The following is an 11,231-nucleotide window of genomic DNA, read 5'->3' as shown; positions in this document are numbered from 1 at the left end:
AGTGTCCTTGGCCAGCAGTGGGGCTGAGACTCTGAGAAAGGCTGAGCCATTTGGCTCTGCTGTGAGTCCCTCTGCTCTCAGCTGTGTCAGGGTGATTTTCAGGGGAACACAGTGAGTGCCCTTGATCTCAGAAAGGGCAGCTGGGAGCAGATGGAGCAACAGAGCAGCTCCCCTCACCCTTCACTGAGTTACAGCCAATCCTCTTGCCTTGCACAGTTCTCTCTGTTCTCCCTGAGCACAGCAGGAAATCCTCTCAAAGTGCCTTTGGCTGTCACTGTTCCTTAGCCCTGGGACAGGAGATGCTGCCAAGCTCCTCTGCCTTAGGGGCAGTTTGGTCTGATGAAGTGCAACCCAGGACTGGTCCCTGTCCCCCATTCCCATGACCCACTGCTGCAGAGCAGAGCTGACTCCTCAGTGTCCATGGGCAGAGCCACTGCTTGTGACAGCAACAGGGCCAGATCCCAGCAGAGCTCCAGGCATGGGGCTGGAGGAAGAGCTCTGAGAAAAGGGAAATTGGGTGACAGAGTGGCAGGGGCTGGGCTGGGGGAAAGGGCTTGGACATTGCTCAGGAAAGTCTCTCCTGACTTGTTATTGTCTCCTCCATGAACAGGTTCCCATGTCAAGAGGATCAAAATGTCCAACAGCAGCTCCATCAGCCACTTCCTCCTCCTGCCATTTGCAGACACATGGCAGCTGCAGCTCCTGCACTTCTGCCTCTTCCTGGGCATCTTCCTGGCTGCCCTTCTGGCCAACAGCCTCATCATCAGCGCCGTAGCCTGGAACCACCGCCTGCACACCCCCATGTTCTTCTTCCTGCTCAACCTGGCCCTGGCTGACCTGGGCTCCATCTGCACCACTGTCCCCAAAGCCATGCACAATTCCCTCTGGGACACCAGGGACATCTCCTACTCAGGATGTGCTGCACAGTTTTTTTTCTTTCTTTTCTTCATTTCAGCAGAATTTTCTCTGCTCACTGTCATGAGTTATGACCGCTACGTGTCCATCTGCAAACCCCTGCACTATGGGACCCTCCTGGGCAGCAGAGCTTGTGCCCACATGGCAGCAGCTGCCTGGGCCAGTGGCTTTCTCTATGCTCTGCTGCACACGGTCAATACATTTTCCCTGCCCCTGTGCCATGGCAATGCCCTGGGCCAGTTCTTCTGTGAAATCCCACAGATCCTCAAGCTCTCCTGTTCACACTCCAAACTCAGGGAACTTGGGCTTCTTGTGGTTAGTGTCTATTTAGGATTTGGATGTTTTGTGTTCATAGTTTTCTCCTATGTGCAGATCTTCAGGGCTGTGCTGAGGATCCCCTCTGAGCAGGGACGGCACAAAGCCTTTGCCACATGCCTCCCTCACCTGGCTGTGGTCTTTCTGTTCCTCAGCACTGGCATTTTTGCCTACCTGAAGCCTGCCTCCATCTCCTATCCATCTCTGGATCTGACACTGTCAGTTCTGTACTCAGTGGTGCCTCCAGTACTGAACCCTCTCATCTACAGCCTGAGGAACCAGGAGCTCAAGGCTGCAGTGTGGAGACTGATGAATGGACGATATCAGAAACAGTGAAGTTGTTGCCAGTTTCTGGAAATCACTTGATATGTGAGTCATCCTTGATTGTTCTTGTGGTTTGCTTGTGGTTTGTTTTCTTCCTTTGCATTATTTTTTTTAATATTGACAAAAAATAAAGGTCATTGTTTGTGCCATTTGTTATTTTGCTTCTCTCCATCTTCTCTTTGGGCCACAGCCTGTGTCAATGAGATGTGCTCTCGGTGGCTTTAAACAAACTGAAGGATCTCCCAGCCATGTTTTCACCAGAGATCCCCTTTTGTTCCCTTCTGTGGAGCTGCAGCAGCAATGTCTGTGTGCAGAGCTGGGGCAGATCAGGGGTGGCACAGCAGCTGTGCCAAGGAGCAGCAGCACTTGGTGTTGCCAGTGCTGCTCCCGTGCCACTGCCCCGCTGCCCTGCTGCCCCTCGTGTTGCTGTAGGGCCTGAGTGCTCTCGGGGTCGCTGCCAGTGCTGGGGGTGGCAGTGCCGGGGCTGCAGCAGGGACAGGCCATGGGCACTGCTGGGGCACAGCTGACGCCTCAGGGCAGGGCCTGGGGGCTCGAGGCTCCTTGCCCAGGGTCTCTCCAGAACATGCCCAGGCCAATGCTGAGCAGAGAAAACCCCCGTGAGCAGCTGCAGGGTGGCCGTGGGCAGGCTGGGGGCAAACAGCATGGCTGGGGCTCTGCAAGGTCCCTGGGGGAGCCGGGAAGGAGCAGCAGAGCAGGGGCTGATCCATCCCCACTGCGCTGGACAGCCCAGGGCAGCGTCCCAGAGCGTCCTCATGGAGCTGCCAACAACATCCCCCCTTGGCAGCCCTGGCCTCTCCCCCAGCTCCCAGAGCTGCTTGATCCTTCCAGGCAGAGACACGGCAGCACTGGCTCAGGAGCCCTGTTTGCATTGCACACAGCAGACGTGAGCACCCCGTGCTGTTGGTGTGGGGAGATGAACCTGAGTGAGCACAAACACCATCAGCCCTGGGGGCCAGCAAGGGCTGGGGATGGGAGGGAAACCACTCAGGTTTGTTGTGACCTCTGAAGTCAGCCAGAAAGTTTGTTCCCATGAGCTGTGAGTTTCCTGTCCCACTGCAGACGTTGTTGCTCAGAGCCAGGGCTGCCTGGCAGCCACCCCCAAACAGCCCTGAGCATTTCCTTTGCTTCACCTTTGCTTTCTTTCCTCTTTCCTCATCCACATTTCTTCCTCTTGCCCATCCCTGTCCCCTCCCCTGCAAACAGCCCATCCCTGTTTGCCCTTTCCTCTCTGGCCCCACTCCCCATTTCAGTTCCTGACTTGGCACCATGGGAACATCCCTTGGTGAGCAGGATCATCCTACAAGTGCTTCATGAATTGTCTGCAGGGTCCTGCAGTGCCTCGTGCTGTTCCCTTGCCAGAGGCAGCACAGGCCAGGGGGCACATCTGGACTGCTGTGTGTGGCTGTGAGGCTCCCTGTTGTGGGGCAGTGAGGAGGAGCTGGAGAGGCTCTGCAGGACTGACAGGATGGGCTTTGGGGCCTGTGGGGAGAAGCTGAGGGCCATGGGCTGCTGGACCTTCTGAAGAGGAGGCCCAGGGTTCATCCTGAAACTGTTCCAAAGTTGGTTGCTGATAATCACAGAATCAGTGAGGTTGGAAAAGACTTTTGAGATCATCAAGTCCAACCTGTGACCTAACAGCACCTTGTCTGCCCTGAGCCTCCTCTTCTCCGGGATAAACAACCCCAGCTCCAAACTCAGCCACTCCTCACAGCACTTGTGTTCCAGACCCTTCCCCAGCCTTGTTGCCCTTCTCTGGACACGCTCCAGCCCCTCAATTTCCTTCCTAAACTGGGGGCCCAGAACTGGACACAGCACTCGAGGTGAGGCCTCACCAGTGCCGAGTACAGGGGAAGAATCACTGCCCTGCTCCTGCTGGCCACACCATTCCTGATCCAGGCCAGCTGCCATTGGCCTCCTTGGCCACCTGGCCACACTGCTGGCTCATGTCCAGCCTGCTGTCCATCAGTGCTCCCAGGTCCCTTTCTGCCTGGCCACTGTCCAGCCACTCTGTCCCCAGCCTGTAGCACTGCAGGGGTTGTTGTGGCTAAAGTGCAGGACCTGGCACTTGGTCTGGTTAAATCTCATCTTGTTGGATTTGGCCCCTGGATCCAGCCTGTCCAGGTCCCTCTGCAGAGCCCTCCTGCCCTCTGGCAGATCCAGACTTGCAGTCAACCTGCTGTCAACTTGGTTCCATGAGGTTCTAGAGTGTCAGAATCGTCTCCAGGTTTCCATGGGGCTCCAAAATGTCACAAAGGGCCCTTGGTTCCCTGAGCTCTCACTGTGCAGCAATGGTCTCATTGGTTCCCTAAGGCCAAAATGGCCAATTGGTCCCATGGGGCACCATGGTGTCAAAATTGTTTCCTTCCTTCCATGAGTCCCCACAGTGTAGGAATGACCCTTTGGTTTTATGAGGTCCTGCAGTGTCACAGTGATCTCCATGGTTCCACGAGGCCCCACAGAGTAACATTTGCCCCTCTGTTCCATGGAGCCCTCAAATGTCACAATGGCCCCATCTTTACATGAGGTCCCACAGTGTCACCATTGACTCCTTTTGTCCAGAAGGTCACACAGTGTCACAATGCTCTTCTTGATTCCATGAGGCCCCAGAGTACCACAATGGACTCCTTGGTTGCACAGTGTTACAATGGACCCATAGTTACACAGGATCCTGCTGTGTCACAATGGTCTTCTTGATTCCATGTGGCCCTGCGGTGTCACAAGTGTCCCCTTAGTTTCACAATGCCTTGCTGTGTCACAGTGGCCTCTGAGGTACATGAGGCCCCACAGTATCATAATGGCCCATTGGTTCCCTGAGGCACCACAGTGTCACAACTCTTCCCCAAGTTCCAGGAGTCCCTGCAGTATAACAATGTCCCCTTGGTTATGTAAGGCCTGGCTGTGTCAGAATTAGCTCTTTGGTTCCATTTAGCCTCACAGTCTCACAATGGCCCCTTGGCTCTATGGTGCCATGCAGTGTCACTATGGTTCTCTTAGTTTCATGAGGCCTTGTTAAGATCCAATTATTCAGGTTCCTTGGAAATACCTCTGCCTGAATTAAGGTGCAAACAAGACCATATGCCAGTCAATAGCATGGGTTTTATTTGATAGTAAATATGAGAGAGAGAGAGGAAAAGAGAGAAAAGGAAAAGTAGGAAAAGAGGTGGGGGGACAGAAAGAGGGTGACAGAGACAGAATAAAGAAAATATCACCATCTGTGGATCCCAACGATGTTGCATTGATCCTCTCCAGCTGGTCTTCTTGCTGGTGATGGTCCCCCTGGAAAGCACAGAATGCCATGGGTTAATATACACTCAGGCCAGGGGCAATTTCCAGACATGTCCCCCCAGGGGAGGGGGCAGTCTCTAGCAGCAGACTCTGCTTGCATCACCTGCACTGCTGTGGTGCAAGGCCTAGCATTTGGGGGTCTGTGATGGATTGTGACTTCTCCTCAGCTCCTCTCACGTGAAAGTCCCATGGATGTGATCTGTGGGGTTGGGTGTTCCACAGCTGGGCCAGTTTATTTAATGGAGGATGGATGGGTGTTCATTGCCTCTTACTAGAGGTTACACCATGCACCCCAAACCTTCTCCCCCCTCCTTCTCGGCTAGGGGGGAAGTCTGTGCAAACCTGGCTTCTGAAGGCTGTGCTCTCCTCCACCCCAAACTCAGCCAGGGATGGTTATCAGAGCAGCTGGTGGCTTTGGCCTTTGTGGATGCATTCCTTTCCCTCAGCCTGAGATGAATGAACAATAGGTTTCCCTTAATCTAATCTCAGCAGTTTGACTCTCAGTCCAAAGTCCCAGTCAGGTATCTTCAGGGAGGCTTCTTTGATTGTAGTTTCTTTATACACTTTTTGTTATAATGAGCAAAACGTTGTATAAATGTTTGAGGCATGAACTATTTCAGTCTCTGATAGACATCCAATCACAATCAATAATGTAAGATTTAGAAGTATAATACTATTAAGTAATACTAATAAATAATACCAACAACACAAAATAATCCCACAAATCCCAATACACAGCATCACACCAATATGACAAACCTCATTTTTCTTTACTGTCACAAGGCCCATGAAAACAAATCATGTTCACTTTCTCCACTCATGTCCTCCCCACCAGATAAACGAGGCAGTTTTCACTGTTTAATCTAAGTTACAATTGATGATGAAGGGAAGAATGGGGAGACACCACCAAGTTCCATGTCAAACCCAGCAGGTCAACTCCAAAGAAGAGAGAATAAAACAGGATGGGGGCAGGAGCTGGTCAGATGTTGTTCTAAAGGGTCCCAAAATCACCTCCAAGCAAACAGGAGGGGAAGATAAACCCCTGAAACCAGTGTGTGTGTTCAGGGACTCAGCTGTGAGGAACTGGACACACACAGAGGCAGCTGGAACAGTTCTTTCCTCAGGCTGAGCTTTCCAGCCAGGGCACTGAAGTCAATCAAGTGCTTTCCCAGAGGATTCCATGGTTGCCAACCACCCTTCAGGATGTGGCTCACAGGAGCACAGATCCTTTTTCAGGTCAGAAGAGCAGCAGAAATGACAAGAGATGCCCAATTCAGAGCTCTGCTCAAAAACCTGAAAAATAAAAATCAGTAGAACTCTGAAGCCCAGCTGTGGGCCCTGGAATCTCAGATCCAAGGGAAAACTGGAAAGGCTTTTTGCAAGGATTGACATGGTGTTGTCCATGCAACATTTCCATCCCTCCCATGGCCTCTTCCCTCAGAGTCCCCAGCAGCAGCAGCTGGAGCAGCACATGGAAGCTGCAGATGGAACTGCTGCCCACCCAGCCTGAGCTGCACAAGGATCCTGCTGACAGGAACCCCAATATTCCCTCCCAGGGGCTCTGCAAACACTTCCCACCTGTTCTGTCTGCTCCAGTCAGACACTGCAGGCAAAATCCTGTCTCTCCTCTGGGGCAAGGCCAGGAGGCCAAAATCACACTCAAAATGCTGGATTCTGGCCCATTTCTGCACTGGAGAGATGGGGGTGCAGCATTATCCAGAGAAACTTCCTGTGCTTCATACTCCAGCTTGCAAACCCAGCCCTTGGACAGTGGGTTTATAAGGACCACAAGTCATAGACCAAATAGGATTAATTTTAAACCATGACACTTCATTCTCTGTGGTAGATTCTTCTATTCCATGCCATGAAACACATCTTCAGTTAGACTGCAATTAATGGGTCTGAAGCCTGAAGTAACAAAACCAAACAAAACAACCCCAGGTTATGTTAAAAAGATTGAAAGACATAATAAATATGTTTTTCTCTTCAAAAATAAGTGTGTTTTTCTCTTCAAAACATTTTTCAGGTATACATGACATGTACAAGATACAGGGTGTAGTGTGTTGATGCTGGCTGGATGCCAGGCACCCATCAAAGCCTCTCTCTCACTCCCCTCTGCAGCTGCACAGGGGAGAGGAAATAGAACGAGGGGTTCATGAGTTGAGATAAGGACAGGGAGAGATCCCTCATCAAATATGGTCATGGGAAAAACAGGCTCAAATTAGAGATATTAGTTGAATTATTGCTGACAAAATCAGAGCAGGAAAAGTAAAATAAAACCTTAAAAGTGTCTTTCCCCCACCTCTCCCTCCTGCCCAGCTCTATCTGCTCCCCCAGCAGAGCAGGGAGACAGGAACGGTCAGTTCTGGTCAGTTCATCATCTGAGATTTCTCCCACTGCTCAGGGAGAGGAGTTGTTCCCCTGCTGCACTGTGGGGTTCCTCCCACGGGAGAGTTCTCCAGGAACTTCTCCAATGTGAGTTCATCTCACCAGCAGCAGCTCCCTGTGAACTGCTGCAATGTGAGTCCATGCCACGGGCAACAGTCCCCCAAAGCTGCTGCAGCGTGGGTCACTCTCCTACGGGGTCAGTCCTTCAAGGACAGGCTGCTCCAGCTGGGCAGCAGAGCCCCTCTCTGCAGGGGTCACAGCCTCCTCCCAGGCATCCCCCTGCTCCGGCCTGGGCTCCTCCTCCATGGGCTGCAGGTGGATCTCTGCATCCCCATGGATCTCCAGGAGCTGCAGGTGTTTGTTGGTTGGGTGGGTGGTTTGCATCCCCATGGATCTCCAGGAGCTGCAGGTGGATCTCTGCATCCCCATGGATCCCCAGGAGCTGTGGATGGATCTCTGCATCCCCATGGATCTCCAGGAGCTGCAGGGGCACTGCTGCTTCACTATGGTCTTCACCAAGGGCTGCAGAGGAATCCCAGTTCCAGTGCCTGGAGCAGCTCCTCCCCTCCTCCTTCACTGACCTTGGTGTCTGCAGAGCTGTTCTCCTCACATGTTCTCACTCCTCTCTTCTCTGGTCACAATTACAACTGTGCAACAACTTCTTGGTTCTTTCTTTCTCCTTAAATCTGTTATCACAGAGGCATTACCACCATTTGTAATTGCCCAGCCTTGGCCAGTGTCATGTCCACCTTTGGAGCCACCAGGGATTGGTTCTGCCCAACATGGTGGAAGCTTCCAGCAGCTTCTCACAGAAGCCACCTCTGTGGCCACCCTGCCACCAAAAACCAGGCCATGGTACCAAGGGGCTGTTGTGACACTGGGGGCTGCATGGATCCAAGGGGCAAAAGTGACATTGCAAAGCCTCATGGAACCAAGGGGCCATTGTGACACTAGGTTGGTTGGGTTTGTGTGGGTGTGTGGGTTGTGTACAGGGCCTCATTGAATCACTGAAAACATTGTGACACTTCAGAGTGTGTTGGTTTTGCTTAGCCCAGAACATCAGCAAGGTATCTTTAGCATCTAGGGGAAATTTAAACCCTTAAAGGCTGTTGTGGTAGGTCTGAAGAAGTGGCTGAAGGGTTGGGAGCAAATGCACCCCTGTGTTCATGAGTCGGTTTTGCTTAGCCCAGTTTTATCTAGTGGGTGGGGAGAGGCACAAAGATGGCTCCTGTGTGTTCTGTGTGAATGTTCTGGAAGCTTTCACCGTGTTCAGTAGAACCAATCTCTGATGGCTCTGAAGATGATGGACATGCTGCTGGCCAAGCTTGGGCCAGTTGGAGATGTCAGTTATGCCTCTGTGAAAACATATTTAAGAAGAAATAAAAAACAATGTGAGCACACACTTCTTTTTAGCCAGAGAAAGAGGAGGAGATGAGAATATATGAGGGAAAAACAACATGGAGACATCAAGGTCAGTGGAGAAGGTGGGGAAGGAGGTGCTCCAGGCACCAGAGCTGACAATCCTCTGCTGGTCGTGGTGAAGACCATGGGGGGAGCAGGTTGTCCCCCTGCAGCCCATGGGGTCCATGGGGAATGCAGAGATCCACCCACAGCCCATGGAGATCCATGGGGATGCAGAGATCCACCCACAGCCCGTGGGGAGGTGCCCACACCAGAGCGGGTGGATGCCTGGAGGAGGCTGTGATCCAGTGGGAGTCCCAGTGGAGAGAGAGGCTTTGCTCCCAAGATGGAACAGCCTGGCCTCGGAGGGCTGCACCCTGTGGATGAGGGACCAACACTGCAGCAGTTTTGGGAGGACTGTCTGCCCGTGGGAGGAGCTCATGTTGCAGCAGGTTCAGGTGAGCTGCTGCTTGTGGAGGAGTTCACAGAGAGCTGCCTCCTGTGGGAGGAACCCCATGGCTACACAGAGGAAAAAGCTTCTCCCCCTGAGCAGTGGAAGAAGATCTCAGTGATGAACTGACCAAACCCCCATACTCTGTCCCCCTGTGCTGCTGGTGGGGAGGAGGGAGGGGGTGAGCAGGGAAACAGTGTATTTGAGGGGTTTTTTTGCTTCTCATTGTCTTCCCTCTGAGTTTGTTAGGAATAAATTTCACTTTGTAACTTCAAGAGGAGCCTGTTCTGTCCTTGGAGCATCTCCCAGTCCTTATCTCAACTCATGAGCCCTGTGTGTATTAACTTTTTTTCTCTCCTCTGCCCAGCTGTGGCAGGGGAGAGCAAGTGAGTAGATGTCATGGGTGCCTGGCATTTGGCCAGGGTCAAACCATGACACGTGTCCACTTTCCATGGATCCCATTTTTCCCATGTTTCACATGTCCCCCATGTCTCCCTTGTCTCCCATCCCACATCCCCCAAGGCCCCACTCCATGTCCAACATTTCATCTCCCCCATCCCCCAAGTCACCCATGTCCCTCATCCCATTCCCCCATTCCATGTCCCCCACATCCCCCATGTTCCCCATTCCCTGTGCCTGTCCTGTGGTCCCCATTCCATGTCCCATCTCCTTCCCCCATGTCCCCATTCCATGTCCCATCTCCATCCCCCATGTCCCCATTCCATGTCCCATCTCCATCCCCCATGTCCCCATTCCATGTCCCATCTCCCACGTGCCCCTTGTCTGCCATTCCATGCCCCCATCCCACATCCCCCTTCCATGTCTGTTCCCCTGTGTCCCTCTTCTTCCACATCCCACATCCTCCATCCCCCACCCCCCATATCCCCCTGTCCCAATTCCATGTTTCCCATCCCAGATCCCCCATATCCCCCATCCCCTGTCCTCAGTTCCATGTCCCATCTCATTTGTCCCACACCCCCCATGTCCCTCCCCACAACCCCCATCCCACAGCCCCCATGTCCCCCATTCCATGTTCCCCATTCCATATTCCATCCCCCATCCCCATATCCCAGCCCCTGTCCCTATGGTGTCACCGTGACATCACAGAGGTCCCCTTGAGGTCACAGTGCCACCACTGGTATCACCAGTGGTGTCACAGAGTGTCCTGGGGACACAGTGGGAGCCAGTCTGGTGGTGGGACATCCCAGACTCCACATCCCGATTCCACATCCCAATCCCAAATCCCGAGGGAGTGCAGAATGAGCTTCTGCCCTCCCACCACCAGGAGGACCAAGGTCAATCTCTGGGGTTGGACAGAGGTGGCCTTAGCCACCACCCCTGAAGGTACTGGCACCCCCTGGACCCCCGTGAATGTTGGGATCTGTCAGGATCCTGACTCAGTTTCCCTCAATTCCCAGAGCGGAAGGAAATTTGGGATGCAGTGGCTGACTTTGTCCTGGACCAGCTCCTGCCGCAGAGAAAGGTCACCTTGGACTTGCCCCCATGTCCCCTCCCGGGGGTCAAGGCCACCTCTGGCTCATCCCAAAATCCCAAAATTCTGCTTCAAGGGGGTGCAGATCCCAAAATCCCAAAATTCCACTTGCAGGGGCTGCAGATCCCCAAACCCCAAAAGCTGCAGTTGCAGGGGGTGCGGATCCCGACCCTCGGTACCCTGGCTGTGGTGCCCTGGCAGGCACGGGTTGGGGACATGGAGGTGACAACGCGGAGGCCGATTTTTTGCCCAGCCAGGAATTTGGTCCAGGGGCACAATTTGATGGATGACTGGGAATTCCTGCCTGGTGAGAGGGGAGGATTTTGGGATGGACAGGGCTGGAGTGGGAGGGTTGAGGAATGGGGTGGGAAATGGAGAGTTTGAGGTTGAAAGATGTGAGGAGAAACCAAAAAATCATGAGGAAACCCAAAATAAAACATGAGGAGACCCCAAAAGGACCTGCTGAGAAAGCAAAAATACATTACAAGATAAAAAAAGAAAACACAGCGAGACCCCAAAAACCCATGAGGAGACCCCAAAACTCACAAGGACACCTCATAAAACCAGAAGAAGACCCCCAAAACGCCTGAGAAGACTCAAAAAAACCACAAGAGGACCTCAAAACCCATGAGAAGACCC

The 11,231-nt window shown here is 52.9% G+C and overlaps 2 protein-coding genes across 2 annotated transcripts in view; both read left to right on the top strand.

The window, feature by feature from the left end:
* The window catches only part of LOC146421984 (olfactory receptor 14A16-like), a 468,355-nt gene that overhangs the window by 169,902 nt on the left and 287,222 nt on the right, over positions 1–11,231 (top strand). The gene's annotated exons all lie outside the window — the stretch shown is intronic.
* Positions 634–1,566, top strand: LOC146421993 (olfactory receptor 14A16-like). The gene has a single exon (XM_085046900.1). The coding sequence runs from the start codon at positions 634–636 to the stop codon at positions 1,564–1,566; it is 933 nt and encodes a 310-aa protein (XP_084903026.1).

Source organism: Lichenostomus cassidix, unplaced genomic scaffold (assembly GCF_008360975.1).
Source record: "Lichenostomus cassidix isolate B80296 unplaced genomic scaffold, HeHo_3.0 HiC_scaffold_46, whole genome shotgun sequence".
Lineage (NCBI taxonomy): Eukaryota > Metazoa > Chordata > Aves > Passeriformes > Meliphagidae > Lichenostomus > Lichenostomus cassidix.
This window is presented reverse-complemented; position numbering and strand designations above follow the sequence as displayed.